The sequence below is a fragment of the Lagenorhynchus albirostris genome, chromosome 3 (genome assembly GCF_949774975.1).
Source record: "Lagenorhynchus albirostris chromosome 3, mLagAlb1.1, whole genome shotgun sequence".
Lineage (NCBI taxonomy): Eukaryota > Metazoa > Chordata > Mammalia > Artiodactyla > Delphinidae > Lagenorhynchus > Lagenorhynchus albirostris.
The window spans coordinates 154,092,509-154,115,875 of record NC_083097.1 but is presented as its reverse complement, the minus strand read 5'-3'; the positions used below and the strand labels follow the sequence as shown (position 1 = coordinate 154,115,875).

Below are 23,367 nucleotides of genomic sequence, written 5' to 3'. Positions count from 1 at the left end.
CTTTCAAAAAACAGAAGAGAAGGAAACACTTCATAATTCATTATATGAGGCTAGCATTACACTAATACCAAGTCAGACAAAGACATCACAAGAAAATTACAGACCAATATTCCTCATTGAATATAGATATAATAATCCTCAGCAAAATACTAGGAAACTGAATCCTGAAACATAGAAAAACATAATCCTATTATGACCAATTGGGATTTATCTCAGGAATGTAAGGTTGGTTCAACATATGAAAATCAATTAATATAATATACCATATTAATAAAATAAGACAAAAACCACACGATCATCTCAACAGGTACAGAAAAAGCATTTGACAGAACCCAAACTCGTTTATGATAAAAACACTCAAGCTAGAAGCAAAAGGGAACTTTTCAACCTGATAAAAGGACATCAGTGAAAATCCCACAGCTAACATCATACTCAACAGTGATAAGACTAAACGCTTTTCCCTCAAGATCAGGAACAAGACATAGATGTCTGCTTTTACCACTTCTATTCAACATTCTACTAATGAAGGCTCTAGCCAGGGGCAATTAAGAAAATGTGGCTTCCCTGGTGGCGCAGTGGTTGAGAGTCCGCCTGCCGATTCAGGGCACACGGGTTCGTGTCCCGGTCTGGGAAGATCCCACATGCCGCGGAGCGGCTGGGTCCGTGAGCCATTGCCGCTGAGTCTGCGCGTCCGGAGCCTGTGCTCCGCAACGGGAGAGGCCACAACAGTGAGAGGCCCGCGTACCGCAAAAAAAAAAAAAAAACAGAAAATGAAATAAAAGGCAGCCTGACTGGAAAGGAAGAAGTAAAACTATCTCTATTTGCAGATGACATGATCTCGTATATAGAAAATTCTAAGGCATCCACTAAAAAACTATTAGCGCTAGTAAATGAGTGCAGCAGGGTCGCAAGGATAAAAGATCAATGTACAAAAATCAATCACATTTCTGCAGAAATTAAATAAATAAATAGGAAGGCATCTCCTGTTCATGGATTGGAAGACTTAATATTGTTAAGATGACTCTACTACCTAAAATGACTTGCAAATTCAAGGTAATTCCTATCAAAATCCCAGGGGGCTTTTTTTGCAGAGATTAAAAACTGATCCTAAAATTCATATGGAAATGCAAGGGGCCTTGAATAGCCAAAACAATCGTGAAAAAGCTGAAGGACCCACACTTCCCAATTTCAAACTTACTACAAAGTAATAGTAATCAATACCATGGGATACTGGCACAAGGACAGAATAGGGACCAATAAAATAGAACTGAGAGTCTAGAAATAAATTCATATATTATGCCTAACTAACTTTTGACAAGAGTGCCAAGACCATTCATCTGGGGAAGAGAGAATAATCTCTTTAACAAATGGTACTGAGACAAATAAATATCCAACATGCAAAAAAAAAAAAAAAATGAAGTTGGACCTCTACCTCACATCATATACATATATTAACTCAAAATGGATGAGAGAACTAAATATAAGAGCTAAAACTATAAAACTCTTGAAAGTTTTTGTGACCTTGAATTAGGCAATGGTTTCTTAGATACGACTCCTAAAACACAAACCAAAGAAAAGATAGACAAATTGGACTCCCCCCCAAAAACCCCCAAAACAAAAAAACTTGTACTTCAAAAGATTCTATCAAGAAAGTGAATAGAGAACTTATAGGAGAAAATATTCGCAAATCATATATTTGATAAGGGCCTAGTATCTGGAATGTATAAAGAACTCTTACAACTCAGTAACAAAAAGACAAATAATCCAATTAAAAATGGGCAAAGGACTTAAATAGACATTTCTCCAAAGAAGATATTCAAGTAGCCAACAAGCACATGAAAAGATGTGAAACGTCATTAGTCACTAGGAAAATGCAAATCAAAACTACAGTGAGGTGCCACTTCACACTCACTAGACATGGCTATAAGTTTTTAGAAAAAGGAAAATAATACGCACTGGTGAGGATGTAGAGAAACTGGAACCCGTACATTGCTGGTAGGAATGTGAAATTGTACAGATGCTTGGCAAACAGTTTGGTAGTTTTTCAACAAGTTAAACTTAGAGTTAACATATACCCCAGCAATTCTACTCCTAGGGATATACCCAAGAGAATTAAAAAGATATGTTCACACAAAAATTTGTATACAAATGTTCATAGAAGCATTATTCATAAAAGCCAAAATGTGGAAACGACCCAAATGTCCATCAATGGATGGATGAAAAAAATGCAGCATATATCCATACAATGGAATATTATTCAGCTACAAAAAAGAACAAAGTACTGATACATGCTACAACTGGATGAATTTTTAAAACAGTATACTAAGTGAAAGAAGCCAAACACAAAAGGCCACATATTGTATGATTCTATTTATACAAAATGTCCTGGACAGGGCTTCCCTGGTGGCGCACTGGTTGAGAGTCCGCCTGCCGATGCAGGGGACATGGGCTCGTGCCCCGGTCCAGGAAGATCCCACATGCCGCGGACCGGCTAGGCCCGTGAGCCATGGCCGCTGAGCCTGCGCGTCCGGAGCCTGTGCTCCCCAACGGAAAAGGCCACAACAGTGATAGGCCCGCATACCACAAGGACAAAAAACAAACAAACAAAATGTCCTGAACAGGCAAATCCATAGACACATAGAGTAGATTAGTGGTTTTTGGGCTGGCAGGGGTGAGAGGTTACTGTTAATGGGTATGAGGCTTCTTTCTGGGATGACAAAAACGTTCTGGAATTAGATAGTTGTGATGGTTGTACGACCTTGTGAACATACTAAAAACCACTGCAGTGGCTTTACCCTTTAAAAGGGTAAATTTCATGGTATGTGAATAATATCTCAATAAAAAAAAGAAAAGAATCTTCAACCCCTACTGATTTGAGTATTGACTGCTGTAGTGGACCTATTACTACTAGTGGGAATATTCTCAACTCTCAGGTATGCTGAGGTGGAAGGTTGGGCACATTTACACATACTGATAATCCCTTCAAGCATAAGATTCATATAACATAAAATATTTCAACATCTTCCTCACAAGTAATGCAAAAAAACTTCATTTATACATGTAAAATTGCTCTCATCCAACTTCAGAATTCACTGTTTTTAAAAGAATACAGTACAAACTACATAAAAAAAAAATCTCGGACAGATATAATTTATTACTAATCAGTTATGTATTTTGGAAAATTTTTCGTACACTCACGCTTTCATCCCACCAAATATTTATTGAGCACTTACTATGTGCAAAGTACTCTACTAGGTACCAGAGATACAGTGGCAAGTGACACAGTTAAATGTCCCTGTGGCTGTGGAGCTGACGTTCTAGAGGAGTCAGATCAACCACCGACAAAGGAACAAGAAATTATCAGAGAGTGAATGGCGACCTTGAAGAAAACAAAATGGAGCAACTCAGTTCAGGGCCCGAGGGAGCATCACCACACAGGATGTCCCCACACTTGGGTCCTACGTGGGCACAACAGGAGCCAATGTGAAAAGACCAAAAGAAACAGCATCACTGTTCCTCCCCTGGGGAGTACGAGCATGTTCTGTCTCTGAAACACACACAAATGAACTTTGGGTATGTGATCTCCAAATCAGCCTTCCAAACACAAGTGGGTGAATAACACGCAACAACACAGTCTTTTAATTTTATTATTTATTTATTTTAATACAAAGCTTTGGCATTAGCAATTTTATGAAAAAATAAAATGTACTAAAAATAAATGCTTGTGTGGCATGATTGGTAAATGATGCACAAAAATAGGTTCTTTTTTCCCTCAAGGCAATCAGTCAGAAAGCATTCTTTTCCTTCTTCAAAACCATTCTACCCTATGGAATAAAAGGAAAAAAGAGAGGTCAAGAATTAGTTAACGGGTAGTTGTCAATGTTTTAAAATAACAGAGAAAGTAATCCTAACTGAATGGTGGCCTGGGGTTGTCCCCAAGTATTTCCCAGACCAATTGGGTAAAGCCAGTAAGTCACTAGCATTTTCCTGAACTCAGCAGCTATAGATCTGAGGTCAAGTGGCTCAGTCACTTAGAAGTGTGTTAGTACTTCCAAAAGGAAGGCAGGGAAAAGTACAGGTTAACAGCACTTTGTTTAAAAATGCAGGGACAACTGTGGTACAATTTACAACTTTTCCTGGTTTGAACACATGTTCTAAATGCTGAGTGCCCTGAAATCTGTAGCTGCTGTCTTTACAATATGCTCCTGCTTTATACCTCAAACAAATATGTCATTATTTATTTTGAAGTAAGATTTGAGGAGTACAGACTCCCAGGGATGTAAGGCTTTCTTACAGGAATTCCCCAGATTTTACGTGCGTGCGTGCGTGCGTGTGTGTGTGTGTGTGTGTGTCCCTAAATCAGGTGCCTGAAGGTACCTGACATCTTTGGAAGTTTCCTGCATTACCCTCAGGCTAATGCTGCCCCCTCTGCAGCCTGGCACTGTGGGACTGCCCTAGTTCCTGAACCCTTACAGAATCTGGTTCATTTCTATGGTTCCCACATCATATCTTCAATTCTGCTCTCTTTTTTCCCGGCAGAATTCCAGACCCATACTTCAAACCTCTTAATCTTTGGTCAACATACAACTCTCCAGCATCTCCTGTTTTATCTCCTCCCCATCATCCTGACTTTCTCCTTCAGCTCTGTATTTTCACCTAACCTACCTTCTTGCTTCCAGTCTCTACCATGAAAGCAACTTCTCAGCCATCAGCAATTTTCTTTTTGCTGAAAAGCCTTAGATATCACCTGCTAGTTACAAAAAAACAGTCCAAATTCTGTAGTCTGCCTACTGTCGCCACCACCTACAGCAGACACGTCAAACCACACAACTCCCTGAACCTGCTCTGCTTTTTCCCACCTTGTGCTTTAATTATGCCTGGCCTGATTTCTAAGTCACTCCCTCCAGGAAGCCTTTTTCAACTCCCTCAGGGCAAAAGTAGCAGTTCCCCTGTGTCTGTGTGATACTCCTGTCATCTTGTGCTGGGTCCGCAGGTACTCCCTGGCTCTTCCGTCACTTCAACCAGCACCGCAGTGCAGAGCACTGAGCAGTGCAGCCCCCTTCCCTTTCCCCAGGGCTCCTGCAGGGCAAGGCCTGGTGCCTCAAACACTGGGGAGATGGTGCCTAATGAATGAAAGGCTGGGTATGAAGGCCATTCACAGAAACTGCAAACAGGGCTCTACACTTGTTTATTGTAGGTCATATTTAAGACAACACATTGTTTTTATAACATTTCCTCTGAAAAACTGGATATAGGACTTTCAATGGGCAAATAAAGATTTTTAAGCTTACTTTTTTTTTTCTGCCTAAGAAATTATAAACAACTATGCAGCCAAACATTAAAGGCACTTCTGAAAAGTGAAAGATTGACCACTGTCAAAGACAGAAGTCCAGTCAAGGCTTCTGCTGCTGTAATCTTCTTTTTGTCACCATGTTTTTAGAAAACCAAATTTATCTTTTTCATCCGCATTATTTGGAGCCCTTAAATGGCTCTCTGGAGTAGTCAAAGACAAGCAGTGTAAAGGAAAGAGTTGGAACCAGAAATACTGGGCTTGAATCCCATGCCCTTCTTCCTATGGCATTTCTTGGGGGTCACTCAGCCCCTCTGGGCCTCAGGGTACTCCTCTGTGTATATATCTCAGGCTCAGAGTGGCTAAAAGAACTAAATACTAAGACAAAGAAGAGTATTCATGATCAAACTGGGGGCAAATCTTTGCTGGTATTGCTACAAAAAAGGCTGTCTCAGGAAAATAAACAATCAGAGATGTGTGCTAGTGTGAGCAAAAGTTTTTAGGTTGAAAACTAAAAATTCAAAAATCTTTAGATCAGTGTTTCTCAAACTGCAGGCTGTAACCTATTAATGGATCATAAAATCAATGCAGGAGTTCATGACCAACATTAACAACAACACAACAAAAAAGCACAGAGAAGAATAGATCAGAGAATACTGATGTCGTAAGGAAAATGTCTGTGGAACTTCTGTTTCAGTTATACATGTGGGGGCACGGTCAAAATATAAAATGTATTTCTTACAGTAGGAGATGGTTAAAAAAAAGAGTTTTAAAAACATTGCTTTTGGACTTCCCTGGTGGCACAGTGGTTAAGAATCCACCTGCCAATGCAGGGGACATGGGTTCGAGCCCTGGTCTGGGAAGATCCCACATGCAGTGGAGCAACTAAGCCCGAGTGCTACAACTGCTGAGCATGCATGTGCTCTAGAGCCTGCGAGCCACAACTACTGAAGCCCACACACCTAGAGCCTGTGCTCCACAACAAGAGAAGCCACTGCAGTGAGAAGCCCGCACACTGCAACGAAGAGTAGCCCCCACTCACCACAACTAGAGAAAGCTGGCGCGCAGCAACAAAGACCCAACTCAGCCAAAAATAAATAAGTTAAAAACAAACAAACAAACAAAACATTGCTTTTGACCCTGAAGGTTCTAAAAGAGGCAGCCAGCAGAGACCCCTACCCCTCTCCTTGGGCTCTGATCTCTCCTAGGAAGGGACCATTTAGGACAGACAATTCAAGAGGAACTCTGAGAACTAGAAGGAGTCTTAGAACTTCTACCTGACTCAGGATCTGCCTCCAAACAGCTCAGCCTTGTAACTTCTGTCTGAATACGCAGGTCCCAGCAAGCTCATTAGCTTTCAACACAGCCCATGTCAGGGATGGACAATTCTGACTGGCAGGAAGTTCTTTCTTACATGAAATGGAAATCTACCTCCCTGTAGATATCTCCAGAGCTACACAGTAAGTATCACCCTCTGTATGCACTGGCTAGTCACCACAGGACCATTATGAGTATTAAATGGGGCAATGTGGGTAGTAACAGAGCCCAAAACAAGAGTAATTTCTTGGTAGGCATACAATAAACAGTAGCTGTTCTCATCTTTGGCGGTCCTCCAAATACCTGGGGACACCTCTTACATCACCCCAGTCTCCTCTAAGGTAAGCATCCCTAAGATAGAAATGATTACGTTTTCAGACTCTTTCATACTGAAATATGTCAACGTTCCTATTAAAGAGTCCGAGCAAAACAATTCAGAAATATTGAGGAGAGAGTAAAATAGAAACATCAGTTCCTTTGACCTGGCTTAAAAATTTCTACCACTAACCTCAGAGGAGGACAGCTCAAGGGGAACACTGGTGTGGACAACTGAAGCCCAATGACCTGCCGCAGAGCTAGGGCTTCTTGGTCTTCAGTTATGCTACAGGATTTCATATTTGTTCCAGTTATTTCATCAAGTTAACCACATCAGATTCATTTCCTCCTCCTGCGACTGTTCTGAATCTTGAATGCCTGGGCTACAATCCTCTGCAAATCTCAGAACATGATTTCTATGCATCAGAATCCAGGAACTAAGAAAGGGCTGTAGAGAATACCTAGCTGAACCTCCCATTTGACTCAAAATCTCTCCTACATCATCCACATATCTTATAACTTGTTCCTCAAATAAAAACAAATATTATTTTTCAAATAAACATTTACTTTTTTATGTTGAGGGAAAAATGGATTTATATAAATGTAAGCTGGTAAATGTTGGGATTTAACAAGGTTTACTTGAATAATGAAGTAGAGCAGAAAACCTCCTCTGGGAACTGAAATTAAATAATGTTGCTTACTTAGGTACAACAAGTGTTAGGGAAGCTAATATGTATAAATATATTTAACTTACATTTATTTGTCTCTTTGACTACTATCCTGTTTAAATTTGCAAAGTCTCAAAATTCAGTAGATTTGTTTGTAGTCATGGTTGAGTACTTACATAAATAGTATTTCATCACGATAGAAGGGGGTGACCCCAGATACATGGACTTTTCATTGATCTCTGAGTTAGGCCCTGAGTGAACACGCAGAGCGTAGTGAGGGAGGCGGAGTGCTTTCACCCCTAGTGGAGCAGCAACCCATGGAGGCCTGGACCTGCCTGGGTTCCGCAGCCCTGCCTTTATATATGGCCAGTACTGCTTCATCTTGCCCACAGGGTTTCACCAGTGACTAGACTGGGTCAAGGTCTTATTGACATCACAATACAATCAGTGTAACACTGTCAGAAAAGTAAACTATAACAGTAGATAGAAAGCATAAGGTGGAATTTACTACTAATTTCCAGACAAATCATTAAAATGTGAAAAGATAGAATCTATTTATACAGAAGACTATCTTACAAATGGATGAGGTTACCCAGAAAATTGAAACAGAGCAATTAAATTGAAAAGGCAATCTCACTTTGATTGTAATTTTTTGGTAAAAGTTAAAAGGTAAGATAGATTTCAAAGACTTCATTAATGAAGAATAATTATAAATTTATCTGCTAAAATAAACTTTTCTCCGGAATTAAACCACACAGGAATTTTTCATCAACATTTTTGGGAAAGAGACATTGAGTAAGAGTGGCTATCTTTTTTTTTTTTTTTGGCTGCACTGCACGGCTTGTGGGATCTTAGTTCCCAGACCAAGGATCGAACCCAAGACCCTGGCAGTGGAAGTGCAGAGTGCTAACCATTGGACCACCAGGGAGTTCCTGGCTATTATTTTTTTTATCCCCTACAATTAAAAGGGTCTTTAAAAAAATTAAGTAATTACAGTTACAAAAAAAATCAACACATAAAAGCACAACAGGAGAGCAAAACATCACCCAAAATTGTACTAAATTAAGATAATCACCATTAATATTTTGGTGACCATCCTTTCATGCATCCATATGTGTGTGTATACACACACACACACACACACACACACACACACACACACACTCTCTCTCTCTCTCTCTCTCTCTCTCTCTCTGTTTCTCTTTCCCCCCCCCCCCAATTTCTCGCTCTAAATGGAATCATGGAAATTGTCCTTCAGAGTGGTTTTGACTGAAGGCACAGAAATAATAGTCAAATGAACAATTGTAGTATCAACCCTCTACAAAGGCTAATGGGAGAAGGGATGGACTAAGACATGGATCTAAGATCTATGACTTAGATTCTGAGTCATGCAGGCATTTATGAGCAGAACTCTAACTTACAATAGGTAACATGTCTATTGAGCATTCTCTAAAATATCTGATACATGGACTGAGCACCTGGCTGATTCTGAGTGGCAGTAAGGTGACTACTAAATTACTTAATAATTCTCTAAAAGTGCCCAGTGTGCAGCTACTTGCTGTGATTTGTTTTCACTCTTTTGTGAAATTTTAAAGAAGTGGGCTTACATTATCATCTAGTTTGATGGGTTGGTATGGGAGTAAACAAAAGAGGTGACTGCAGGTGAAATAAATATTTCTCTCCAAACTGAGGTTTGCATTACAGGTACTCATGAGCTCTTATGATTCGGTATTCTACTTCATGGAAGAAAATTAAATTCATTTGCCAAAGGATAAAGGCAGATGGCCATCTTATTCATAGAACTCTGAAAGAATTGCAGAGGAATTGTTTTGGCTAACATTTATTGAGCACTTATTATGTACGAGGCACTGTGCTAAGCACTTTATATGCTAATTCTCACAACAACCCTATGATGTACTCCTAACTTCTTGTTTTATGGATGACTAAAATAAGCTTCAGATAAATATAACTGCCTAGGTCTCACAAGAAAAATATGGAGGAGCAGGGAGTCAAGTCCAGGTATGCCTGACTCCAGAATCTGGGCAATTAACATTGTGCTATGTTGAAGTAAAACTGCATCAGGTGGGCCCAACAGAAGCAGCTAGCTGTTGACCTGCTGGATGAGGCTGAGGCTATTTATCTGCAGGTTGAAGAATGCCAACTGACATGACATCCTCCCAATATATAATATGTCAAGGATGCCAAAGGGTACTTCTTACAAGTATCTAGCCAAAAGATCAGGTTAGAGGTAATAAAATCATGTCACTGGAAGTGGAGGTTACTTGCCCATTGTTTCTACAGTTGGATTATGAGTATTTAATTAAATCAATTAAATGAGCTTGGTTGGTTGTTATCAATCAATTAAAATGCCAGGACATAACTGAATATAGAGAGCACAGGAATTCTACCAATTCAGGTTCAAATTTGGGCAGTGTCCCAGGGATGCTTTCATCTTGAATTAGTTTTCATGAATACTCCTTAAAAGAAAGGACTGAATAGTATCCTACAGTAAATGCCAAAAATTTAAAGCAAAATAAATAAAGCCAATAAAACCTTTTCTTTATCTTACCCCCATGGAAAGCTACTCTTGGAAAACCATTGGATCAAAATGGACCTCAACTGTTACCCAGCCCAATTTTCCATCCTCTGAAAAACGTTTTACCGACAACAGCCTTGACAACACCCAGCTTCCTTCCGCCTGCATTCTTAGTCCTGAGCACTCCCTACCCCAACGGCAAACCATCTCACTGGTAAACAGCCTTGCTGACAGATGTTCTTCTTTTTACCAAGGCGAAATTTTGCCTTCCTGTAACCTACCCTTTGGTCCTCATTTTGTCCTATGGAAATATAGTTTATGCTTATTTTCTTTTTCTCCTGACAGTCTTTCTAATATTTGGAAGTCACAGGTCTTTCTGACTGCTTCTTTCTTGCAGGTTAAACATCCATGTTCCTTTGACCATAGGCCAGGGTGCCAGTACTCCACCAAAAGCTAAGTAGATAAGACTCCAGGTAAAGTCCGATAAGCACACAGCGAAGTGGGGCTAATCCTGTCTATGATTAGGACACGGGCATTCTCCAAATACTACGACTGTATTGGTTCCCTTGGCATTTGTTCCATTGTTGATTTATTCTAAGCTTGTGGCTAATGAAAGCCCTGAGATCTTTTCTAAAGTGAGCAGTTGTTGCTGAGCAAGGTGAACTCCCAATCAGTGTTACTGTTCATGAAATAAACTATTTTCCTAGGTATGATCCCACCAGGATCAGTATGAAATTGGTAGAAGGCAATTCTCATGATCTTTATGAAAATTACATATTCTCTTGGGATCATCTGGCACATGCAATCCAAGAAACAATTGGTTACTTACTCATTAGCATTCAAGCTAGCTGTGGCTCTGATGATCATGTAGCAGAGTGTGAGAGCACTGAGGAGGCCAAAACTGGCAATAATAAACCATTCTTCTGTTGACAAAGGAAAGGGAGGAAATCACTCTGGGGAGAAGGCTTATGTCAAATCGATGTCAACATTTCCCTCAAATGCAACGAAGCAGACGTCAACGGAGGTGTAAGCCAAGACTGGCCCAAGGAAGTGAAGCAGGAGGAGGTTTGCCAGAGAGCTACTAAGTGGAGAAGGTTAGTGGAAGTAGTGGTGAAAGCTGCAAGGAAAGCATGGCCCAAACATTTCTTCCAGTTAAAAGTCCTGAGGTTTGTGAGAAGTGTGGCCACCAAAAAGTATGTAGTAAAAAGATGTATATAAAATCGCACATGGACATAGGTTTTAAAAATTGTTAATTTAAATGACAGTAAAGTGGACTAGCCATACTTATAACCTTTCTTTCTTCATTTTGTCACTTCTGCATGGCTGTGTCCCTCATTCTTAAAGAAAGGCTTAGAAATATGGAGCAGTGGTTCCCAAAGATCTCGTGGGTACTCCAAGCAGTCTGTGGGCTGGCCTTCCATGGCATTCACATCTATATTCTTTTCGCTTATGAGTGGGTTTACTTATAGTCTTTATTTAAAAAGGACATCTTATTGGTGTCTCCTGCAAAGAAAAGAACTACCCTTCACAACCCCACTGCTGGGAAGCGGCACTGGCTGTTCTGGCTTTATTAAACAGAAGTAGAAAGGGTAGGTTATTCCAACTCTTGGCTCATCAAAGAGTTGAAAACCTCTGGTACACAGAACTCTAAAGGTTTTTATCTAGTTTCTCTCTAGATCCAGGAAATAGGTTAATATTTTCCCTTAAGTTTTCAAACTCTGTATCATCAAGGTAACATTCCAAAAACTGTACTTACTGAGAACCACAAAAATAACCTGAGAACCAATCTGACTTCCTAAAAAGTCTTAACTATATTTCCTAAAATATAAACAAACTAGGGCTGGTTTAACAAAGTGTTACACAGTAAAGTTCCCTATACATCTGCAATAATGCAGAGAAGAAATTTATACTTGGAATGCCAAATGTTTATATGCGAAAGCTTTGTATAACATGGGCGTTTCTTAATCTGGTTTTCATGAATCCTACATCTATGCAAAACTGTGTGTGCCTAGGAATTTTTCTAGAAAAAGGTTATTATACTTTCACTGAATTTTAAAGGTTGTGATCTTCAAAAGGTTAAGAACTGTTCTTCAGGATTCCAGGATGCTGAGTTGTTCTATGCGCATTTCTCTGCCCACCTTGGTTTACATTATTAAAATGCACAGCAAACTCTTTCATTTTAGATAACAGTGCAGCCACTGCTTCTTGGAATACAAATTCCTCATCAATAGAGTGAATTTACAAGGTTTTTATTTAAGTCAAAATAAACATTGAAGAACCCATGCAAAATCCACCATTTTTACCCACATATATTTTAAGTTAGAAAAAATATATACTGGCATTTAAAAAAAATTGAGATGGCTGATAATCAATTTCAAGAAGCTTAACATAGCATTCTTTATTTTTTTCTTCTTAGACTTTTATACATGATAAGCAGACTAACTTTTAGAACTTCAATTATGTCTATGTTTCCAGTTTGAATATAGCATCCATACATGCATGGCATTTCAGTTATAAAAATTAGTAACCAAAAAGAAGTAAACACTGTCGTAATAATACCCGATGGGCCCAGAGGTATTTTAGCACCAACCTACTGCAGCTGGGATCTCGGTCACCTCTGTTCTCCTCAGTGTGTAGTTAGCACAGTGCCTTGCAAACAGTGGATGCTGGTTGAACGCACTGTGGTTACTATGGCACTACAGAGCTTTGATGTTAAAGTAGAGGTAGCTTTGGTCTAATTTAACCGCATGAGTTTTATTTATTAACATGTACAAATTCTGCTGAAGGTGATTAATTTGATACATGAAGTAATATTTTTATCATCAAAACATAAGATTTTGAAAGGATATTTCTATATAAAATATAATGGGATCAGTACTTTATGTAGTAGTAGGTGCTCAATAAATGTCGATAAATGAAGGACCTACCAAAAACTCATTAGTAAACAGACAACCTTTGTCTCCTTTATTACTACTAGATCAATTTTTAAAAATCTAGCCCATAAAACCTAAATGTCAAAGCAGGACAACATGAAATGCTGTTAAAACAAACCATTGGTAAATGGTAAGAAATCAGTCAAATTGTATCAAAGAATAGTTTTACTTATTTTATAACTGAATGAAGTCTCCTTGAGTTTAGAAAATGAGAAAATAAAACTTGGGAAATCATTTTCTAACAATAATTTTTGGTTAGTTAAGATCACGTATACTTCAATTGAACAGACCACACAAGTCTTACTATTTAAGGGAAAACTCTTTTTAACAGCTTTATCCATTTTACTGACTCCCAGAGTTGAGAGGAGTCCCATTAGGGTTAGGGCTCGAAGCTATAGGTAAGCAACAGATATACTGAAAAAGGCAGCACCAGGGTGATGACGAGGAAGATGGGGTGAAAGGTTGTTAGATGAAAGTAACACATAAAGAATGGATTGAAAACAGCTGGCTTGTTACGGGGTGAATGTCCACGAGGCCCACTCGCACGCCTGCCAGCCCACTCATACTTTGGCAAGGCCATCAAAACACTCAGAGCATTTTTTTTTCTTCTCGTCAACAGTTCAACAATCATGACGTTCATAATTAGCCCAGAGCATATTTTAAAAGTAGATTACCTTTTGGGTCTTCTCACACTTCTTGTACAATTATACCAAAGAGGTAAGTGCTAAGACACCAAATTTCATAAAAGTGTAAAATAAAGTGAGCAGCAGCTGGCCATCTCAACTGAATTTTTAGGTTCAAATTCTGGATTAGTTTTTTACTAGGTTGCCTGCAGCCTAGGTACTAGAGACCACTGGTGCTCACAGTGCTCACTGAGATGCTGCTGACGTCCTACCTTACATCCCTGTCTGCAATGCAATCGTTTCAAATCAGGCTTATAAACAGCTATTAAGACAAACCTCTGATCAGCTAGTCATCAAATGGCAACTATTCCTATTAACTACACACAAGTACACAAGCTTCTTACTATAAAGGAAGTTTTGTTATTCCAAATATCTGTTTTAACAAAAGTAACCATTACTTTCTCAGTTACAGACTAAGTCACTGTCCCTGGTGATTGCCTCAACTCTCCACCACACATCAAATACCAGCAGCAAATCTGTCCTGTGCCCTGGGCACAGGTCCCACTTACTTGTTACTGCGATGTTGATCTCTCCTGTTCTAGGAGTGAGATCCCCATCCTGAGGAAGAGGCGAGATCCCCGAAGTTCGAAGTGGCTCGAGGCCAAGGGAGTTGTCACTGGCGAGGTCACCTAGGGCTGATCTTCGGTTAACTGCTTGGGTTCTGGTGAGCCTTTCCATATCAAATGCTACGTTATCAGTACATGGCAAATTTGGCTGCAAAATATTTCCAGATTAAAAGTACTTGTAAGATTAACAAATCATTTTATACAATTCTAAATGTTTGACATCCTGTTGCAAAGACTTTACCAAGTTTTTTCCAGGTGATTTCCTCTCATTTCTCTCCCCATCTACACCTTCCACTCTAATTCCAAGAATTTTTATTTAAAAGAAACAGATGATTTCTTCCCCAAAATGGTACTAAGGAAAGCCAAAATCCATTGCAGAACTGAGAAAATTGAATACTTCATCTTTATAAAGTGACAACCTTTTGTGGACATGGCTCACAGGCAGAGGGATTATTATAAAGCTGACAAACAGTGCAGTGTATCACTGGCTCGTATGTTAATACAGGTAACATAAAATATCCTTTCACCCTATTAACTTCTCTGTAATACCCCCATCTATCTGCTAGTCAGTTTTTAAATATCTTCTATCTTTAAACATAAGTAAAGCATACAACCAAGAGCAGATCAACATTGAAAAGACTTTTGAACTCTAAGAAAACTATGTTTCAAAACCTAAGCATTGGGACTTCCCTGGGGGCACTGTGGTTAAGACTCTGCGCTTCCAATGCAGGGGGCCTGGGTTCGATTCCTGGTCCGGGAACTAGATCCCACATGCATGTCGCAACTAAGAGTTCGCATGCCACAACTAAGGAGCCCGCCTGTCACAACTAAGACCCAGCGCAACAACAACAACAAAAAAACCTAAGCATCTAATGCTGAAGAAGAGGTACAGAGCTGCTGTGGGGTCAAAGCCTACCAACTAAAAAGTGGATATGAAAGGCCAGGGATGCTGCTAGACAGTCTCAAGGATGGCCCTCACCAGAAGGAATTACCTAGGCCAGTGTCAGTGGTGAAGAGGTGAAGAAACTACAACATCACTGATGTGATCTCTGGAGATGGAGGATAAATGGGGCATCACTATCTAACTAGATTACATCTAAACTGTCATCTGATAACATATTTCAAATAGGACTACTTAGATCTGTAAAGCTAAAACAAGGAATTCATCTGTTGGGTCAAAATAAACTTTCCTCTCTATATGGAGATTATTCATTCACTCTTTTATGAGACCAGAAAGTATTTCACTTTCCTCTAAAAAGCAATAATCCTGGACATACACTTCTCTTAAGGAAGGAACTGCAGGAAGTCTCCAAGGTCCTCAGTTAGTCAGTGCTGACTCTCCTGGCCAGGGCTGAAGTGCCCTATGTGGCCAGCACCCAACCAAAACCCCTGCCCAGCTGTCAAAGGTCTGCCCAGGGCTGGCACTGCCCACCTTCACTGACTGCAATTACCATCGCCCAGGAGAGCAAAGCCAAATTTAAGAGGAAGGAACATAAGTGATGACATAGTTTTATACCATGCTGAATGCAGAAAAAATTACTATTGGACCAGAGTTAAAAGTCTACATTCTATTCCTTAAAAAAAAAAATATTGGAATAGAGGAAAATCACGTCCTTCTCTCTACCTCAGTTCTTCATCACACATCCACCACCCAACAGAAGCAGGCTGTAAAGCGGACTAGCACAGTTCTTTATCTGCTCTTCCAGAAGTTCCCTAAGGTGGGCTGGACTTTAAGTAATGTGGGAAAAAAGGCAGTGTTGGACTAACAGGATTATCTGGCAGAGAAAGCCAGTGTTTTCTTGTGAGACTTTTAACCATCCACTTGTGCTATGTTATGTTATGCTTAGAGATAACACTACACAAATGTATTAACAAAATAGGAAACATACCACAATTCCCAGGGCCTTCAAAATATTAAGTTTGCACATAGGACAGGTACAATGTTCACTAAGCCAGGGATCCACGCAGGATTTGTGGAAAACATGCCTATAAAAAAAATGGAGAATTATATCACAAATTATATACTAAAAAACTCCTAGGCCAAAATGTAAAGAAATGGAATTTTTAGTTAGTCTGTTTGGTACCAAGAGACAAATATTGGGGATGTATTAAAATTGAGCTGGCATTTGTGGAAATTGAGCTGGATTTGTGGAAAACATGCCTATAAAAAAAAATGGAGAATTATATCACAAATTATATACTAAAAAACTCCTAGGCCAAAATGTAAAGAAATGGAATTTTTAGTTAGTCTGTTTGGTACCAAGAGACAGATATTGGGGATGTATTAAAATTGAGCTGGCAATCTGAATCCAATCTTGTATGTTGATAGCTGAATGAGCTGGCAAGCTGAATCCAATCTTGTATGTTGCTAGCACTGTATAATGAGTACTGATACGTAGTATTTGGCTGTTTGGTGTTTTTACTCCACCAAATTCCAAAAAAGATTTGAGGAAAAGTAGGAAATTTATTAACAATGAAGATAATGAATTATACGTTATAAATCAGTTGTTTTCAATAATATCTAAAGTAGAAATAGAATTTCAAGAAAATATTAACCAGAAGTTAAAATGAAGAATTCTCTATATAATTAGTTTCATGGACCTCTGTTTAAATGTCATTTAAAATATTATTTAAAAAGACTTCTAAGCAACCCAGGTTAAATGTTTGTAAAGTTATAAACATTGGGTGGTTGGAAATATTTTTAGGGATGCTCTGTGCTTAAGGATCAGATAACATTTAGTAGCAGTTTCCAGCTGAAATGTTGAAGGGAGAGAGAGGATGGGTGATTTTCTCTCTTATTCCAGAAAGCAGAAAGTCACATCCTTGTGACTGGAAATAAATCATGGACGGTTTTGCATTCTTGAAAAAGATGCCTGTGTCCTTTGGAAAGGAGAAAAGATTGTGAAGAAGCTGTTGACATCATTTCTCAAGCTCAAGTACCTCTCCATGGTAGCTCTGAGAATCTGAAATGAGGCCACACGGAAGCCCCAGAGTCCTGGCCAAGCAGAGGCAGGGGCAGGTGCCAGGACAGATGTTCCGGGCACCTTTGGAAGCACTATAATCAGAGTGTTCGGATAAGCCAGAATAAATTTTGAGAAAGATATCAAATTGAACCATGGTATGCCTTTTAAACTTTGTTAATGTATAATTTATATATAACTTATAAGCAGTTATATACACCTGTTTTAAAATGAAGTTTTGATTTTAAAAAGTAGGAGATCTAGAAAACTCACTTTTTAAATTGGGATTTGGAAGAAACATTCATGCTTACAGCTTCAACCCAAACAACCTAACATCACTTGGTAGCCTTGTACCCATTTCTTTGGGGTAAGAATAAAAATTCTGACAAATATATTCATCTAGTCTGAAATTTACAGATAATGCAATGAAGCAGAACCTCATCATCCTTGGAGGCTTTTATTTAAAACTGAAGGTTTTTACTTAAGAGGTGAAAGTCATCAAACCATAGGCAAGACCTAAATTCATTCAGTATACACAATGCACTGTCACGTCTGTTTCCTGTTCCTTGCATCCAAGTATGAGTGTACTCCAAAAGGGAGATGAAGGCTCCTTACCACAGGGCTCCACCGAGGGCGTGTTCTCAGATGTGGGGTTTACTCCCCAGCAGCTGTGAACTGTGCCAGTGCTGGCTGTGGCCTAACAAAGACTAGAACAAGACCTCTAGTCCTTTTTGAAGATACATACCCTTTAGGTCTGACATAAATGACAGATCCTCCCCCTTGCAAGGGTGCATCTGCCTAATATCTGGCATACTTTTTGAAAGGCCTATGGACCACTGAGGGTTTGGTTAGTGTTGGGTGGCTGGGAAGGTTCTCTAAGCCAGTTCTATGTAGTGTGGACAATGGACTTTGGCCAGCTGGCAGGTGACAGAAGAGATAAGGTTTTGTGATCTCTGATGCAGCTGCTTTGGTGTGGGGCAGCTGACTTGAGCCGGCTGTTTGTGGGGACCTTGGTTTAAGCCAGCAGCGGTGGCCTGGCTTTCACCTTCCCACTCTTACCAGCGTTTTTGCTTTCCCCTTTTCTTATTGTCTGGTCTTTTCTATTACTGGTTATTCAGAAAGGAACAAAATGGTATAATCCTATATTTAATTTTTAAAGCTGCATAAGTGGAGTGTTCTCTATCTGTTCCTTTAACCTTAGTTATAAATGGATTTCTCTTATGTTGGGGTTCTTAATTGTTTCCTTGTAGGTTTGCTGATCTAAAAGAAAGTATCTGGTCCCCTGCTGTGGGGCACTGTAATGAAGGAAAACAAAGACTAACTGGTTTTCTAGGGACAAGCTGAGAAAGAAAGCCTCCCCTCCTTAGCTAACTCAAAATCACAAAGAAATATTTTCTTTCATAAAAAAATAACTTTTCCTTTTGACTATCTGTTTACCCCATGGCTTTCCTACCCCCTGTCCCCAGCCCAGCCAGTGATCCGTCCCTCCCTCCCTCCCACACTCCCTCCTCCATCTGTGCTGTCTTTCCAGGTTCCCAACAGTCCAGCTCCTGCACCTGGCCCAGAGACCATCAGTCCGATTCCCACAGCACATCTCCCTCTTCTGAAAACAAAACCCGACAATGTTTGTCTTCACCTACTGGCCCTTCTGACACATGCCTATCACTCTGCTTCAGGTCACTGACAGAACTGTGGTGAAGAGCTGCCCTGTACTCGTTGCTTCTTTGTCACCCATCCTTTTTACCTCTTGCTTCTATCTTCTCAGGTCTACTGTTTTACCAAACTCCACATGGCCTTCCCTTCCTCCTAGGGAAAGTTCTGCTACTACAACACTCTGAGCCTTGACAAACTGCCCTTTCTGACTCCCAGCTGTCTCATCTGAACACTGCGGGTTTGGGTCGCAGTGGGGAAGGTTGCCTGCCATCTATCTTGTGAAGCTGTTTGGAGCAGTAAGTGAAAAACTTAGAAAAGGCACCAAGGACATGCAGATGAAAGGTATAATTAAACATACATTCAGGCAAAGTAACGTCAACATTTCACATGATATCCTGATACGTGGTCAGAACACTTGAGTGTGCCTCAGGTCCCAGCATGGCCAGCACCAGAGTGACCTCTTACAAGCTTGCAGACATACCACAAGCATGCACAGACACCTCAGAGGGCAGCAGCTGGGGCCAGCCAGACCTTGAAAAGAAGCCCCCTTCACATTTTTATAGAAGACTTGAATAATAAAAATGCACATAAAAGCAGAAAAGGGCCCAACATATTTAGGGCTGAGTGGTGTACGGGAATGGAAAGCAGGTGATGTGCTGAGGAACAGTGAAACGTGAAAAGGATAAGCGTATCAAAGCTTCAACAAAAGTCCTTTATTCCTATTAGAAATACTTTGGGATACAGAATGTGAAGTGTATAGAACATAAAAGGAACCAAACCAATAATACTGAAATACGATGCTTTCCCACTCTCCCACTTCCCACGTACACCATAAGCTAGAGTGATCAGAACAACGGCTGGGGGTGGGGTGAGGAGTCTACATTGAGGGTGAGTTGTTTTCACAGTTCTGCAGCCTGTTGGTGCCGTGCAAGAACCTGGCAAATATAAAAGGATCCAGGATTATTAAAGGTCAGAGGAAAGAACTCTTTTCCCTGAACTGGGACTGGCAGCAGACAATGTTGAAACAGGCCCTCCCTCTGAGGAGGGGGCATCACGGTAATGCCTCTGCCAGCAGCCAGATGACTGACCCATCTTAGCTCCCGAAGTGGCATCTTAGACATACGGTTATCTAAGCTGCAGAACTCTACTTCTGAAAAGTATTTTTAACCACTAAACATGTTGTGGCTGACCTTTAAATAAAAGAGGCCTAAATAAAGTGCCAGTTTTCCAGTTTCTAAGATGTGTTGGCTAACATCCAAAGGATGATCAACTGTAATCAACTGCCACAAGTATGAGGTCCCAAAGCAATGCCAACTGCCATCTGTCCACAGTAAATTAACATGACAGAAGGTAAAAAGTAAAGGTCATGCAACAAAAAGCCAGCAATCCATGAGAGGTTTGCTATCTACAGAAAGTCTTAGTTCAGTCTCCAGATAGGCTTGTTAAAAGGAAGGACAGACAAAGGCATCTGGGCTTTTCTTCTCCCCTTACTCAGGGGAAGAAGGGACAGTGAGTGCAGATGCTTTCCAGAGTCTGGTTGTAAAGGGGAGAAGCTGTAGAGTGGTACAGCTTTGGAGATGGGTTTGAAAGAGAATTATAAAAACTGGATAGAAAATGCTTGAGCATGATGAAATGCTGGTGGGTAGAGACAGAAACAACAAAAACTGGAGGGAGCAGATAGTCAATACAGCAAGGTCCCCAAGGAAGGGAAGGTGTTGGCACACAGAGGCCTATGTTGAAAGAGCACATTAGAACCAAGGAGGCTGTCCTCTCCATCCTAATGGGAGGGAAGGCTGCAAGGGTGGGTGTGGAGGCAGGTACGCATGAAGGCTTGGGAACAGCAAGCTGGGAGAATTTCGGCTGTCTAACAGCCATTATTTTCTGTGAGATTTATGGTGAAGTTACCTGATGAGAGTGAGGAATAAAGGGATGAGTTAGGGTGTTTAAGGAGAATGAATACACCTTGGATGTGCTGCTTGAGGAGTAGGGAGAAATGACCAGGGAAAGAGAGGGGCTCCGGGCAGTGCTCCCGGCCCAGCTGGAGGGCTGGTTGGAGCCCCACGGGAGGCAGGGAGGTAGCAGAGCTGTCTGGCAACCAGAGCTAAAGGAAGACATAGCAGAGTCACACCTCGGCTCAGTTTTAAAGACCTATAGACAAAAGAGGAAGGGCAGGGTATCTCAGGCAGAGGGAAAAAAGCAAGTAGCGGCACTAGAGTTAATTCAAAGGTACTTGAGAAGAATCCACTGGAAAACAGAGGCTTGGAGAAGATAAAGATGAGTAAAGATGAGTAAAGTAAAGATCAATATTTGTGTTGAGCCATCCTCTAGGTCAGTGGTTCTCAACCGGAGACATCTGTGGTTGTCAGAACTGTGTGCGGGGGGTGCTATTGGCGCCTAGTGAGTGGAGCCAAAGATACTGCTAAATAACCCACAATGCACAGGCAGCACCCCAACCTGCCCAACAAAGAATTATCTGGTCCCAAATGTCCACAGTGCCCAGGTGGAGAGACCCTGCTCTAGGTCAAAAGTTGTCAACTTGGGTCATACAAAATGTTGCTTGATGTGCAAAGTTAGTCTTTACTACACCTGAGAATCATGCTGTTGTCACCATTTCAGTTAGGTGAAATGTTTTGCTGAGGAGGCTGTGCAACACAGAGAAAGCTACAACCTGCTTCAAAGGAAAAGGGGAAGTCGGGGCAGTGGGCATGTATAGTCTAGACAATAATCTAGGAATAAAGGACAACCAAGTGAGCAGTGACCTAATTACAGGTGCATAGAAATGCTGTTAAGTTTGCCAAATGCTCATACTGGAAAGCAGACCACAAACACAAAGGTTGAGACCCCTCCTCTGGTGGAAGGTGCAGCCATAGAAATGGCTGAGATCAAGCAAAGCTCTAGACTTCAATAGATGGTATGGAGAGATTGGAAAGATGGCGGAAGAGTAAGACGGGGAGATCACCTTCCTCCCCACAAATACACCAGAAATACATCTACACGTGGAACAACTCCTACAGAACACCTACTGAACACTGGCAGAAGACCTCAGACCTCCCAAAAGGCAAGAAACTCCCCACGTACCTGGGTAGGGCAAAAGAAAAAATAATAAACAGAGACAAAAGAATAGGGACGGGACCTGCACCAGTGGGAGGGAGCTGTGAAGGAGGAAAAGTTTCCATACACTAGGAAGCCCCTTTGCGGGCGGAGACTGCGGGTGGCACAGGCGGGGAGCTTCGATGCCGTGGAAGAGAGCACAGCACAGGGGTGCGGAGGGCAAAGCGGTGAGATTCCCGCACAGAGGATCGGTGCCGACCAGCACTCACCAGCCCGAGAGGCTTGTCTGCTCACCCTCCGGGGCGGGCGGGGCTGGGAGCTGAGGCTGGGCTTTGGTCGGAGCACAGGGAGAGCGTGAACACAGCCTGCAGGGGGTTAGTGCACCATGGTTAGCCGGGAAGGAGTCCGGGGAAAAGTCTGCGTCTGCCGAAGAGGCAAGAGACTTTTTCCTCCCTCTTTGTTTCCTGGTGCGCGAGGAGAGGGGATTAAGAGCGCTGCTTAAAGGAGCTCCAGAGACGGGCACGAGCCGCGGCTAACAGCGCGGACCCCAGAGACGGGCATGAGACGCTAAGGCTGCTGCTGCCGCCACCAAGAAGCCTGTGTGCGAGCACAGGTCACTATCCACACCCCCCTTCCGGGGAGCCTGTGCAGCCCGCCACTGCCAGGGTCCCGGGATCCAGGGACAACTTCCCCGGGAAAATGCACGGCGTGCCTCAGGCTGGTGCAACGCCCCGGTGGCCTCTGCTGCCGCAGGCTCACCCCGCATCCGCACCCCTCCCTCCCCCCGGCCTGAGTGAGCCAGAGCCTCCGAAGCAGCTGCTCCTTTAACCCCGTCCTGTCTGAGCGAAGAACAGACGCCCTCCGGCGACCTACACGCAGAGGCAGGGCCAAATCCAAAGCTGAGCCCCGGGAGCTGTGAGAACAAAGAAGAGAAAGGGAAATCTCTCCCAGCAGCCCTCAGAAGCAGCGGATTAAAGCTCCACAATCAACTTGATGTACCCTGCATCTGTGGAATACATGAATAGACAACGAATCATCCCAAATTGAGGAAGTGGACTTTGAGAGCAAGATTTACTATTTTTTCCCCTTTTCCTCTTTATGTGAGTGTGTATGTGTATGCTTCTATGTGAGATTTTGTCTGTATTGCTTTGCTGTCACCATTTGTCCTAGGGTTCTATCTGTCCGCTTTTTTCTTTAAAAAATTTTTTTCCTTAATAATTATTTTTTATTTTAATAACGTTATTTTATTTTATTGTACTTGATTTTATTTTATCCTCTTTCCTCTTTCTTTTTTTCCTTCTTTCTTCCTTCCTTCCCTGCTTCCTTCCTTCCCTCCTTCCTTTCTTTCCTCTTTCTCTCTTTCTTCCTTCCTTTCTTCCTTTCTCTCTCCCTCTC

At 41.3% G+C, this 23,367-nt stretch overlaps 1 protein-coding gene across 3 annotated transcripts in view; it reads right to left on the bottom strand.

Annotated features, from left to right (window-relative positions):
- Positions 1-3,636: 3,636 nt before the first annotated feature.
- RNF130 (ring finger protein 130) overlaps positions 3,637-23,367 on the bottom strand; it is a 112,342-nt gene continuing 92,611 nt past the window's right edge. Inside the window, exons 6-9 of one of the 3 annotated variants that reach the window (XM_060144398.1) lie at positions 16,198-16,294; positions 14,252-14,456; positions 10,956-11,049; positions 3,637-3,824 (exon numbers count right to left, since the gene is read on the bottom strand). In XM_060144398.1, the coding sequence (XP_060000381.1) occupies positions 3,809-3,824; positions 10,956-11,049; positions 14,252-14,456; positions 16,198-16,294 (412 nt within the window). In that variant the 3' untranslated portion in view covers positions 3,637-3,808. The remainder of the gene's footprint in view (positions 3,825-10,955; positions 11,050-14,251; positions 14,457-16,197; positions 16,295-23,367) is intronic. The other 2 variants (XM_060144399.1, XM_060144400.1) reach the window with 2 other exon arrangements.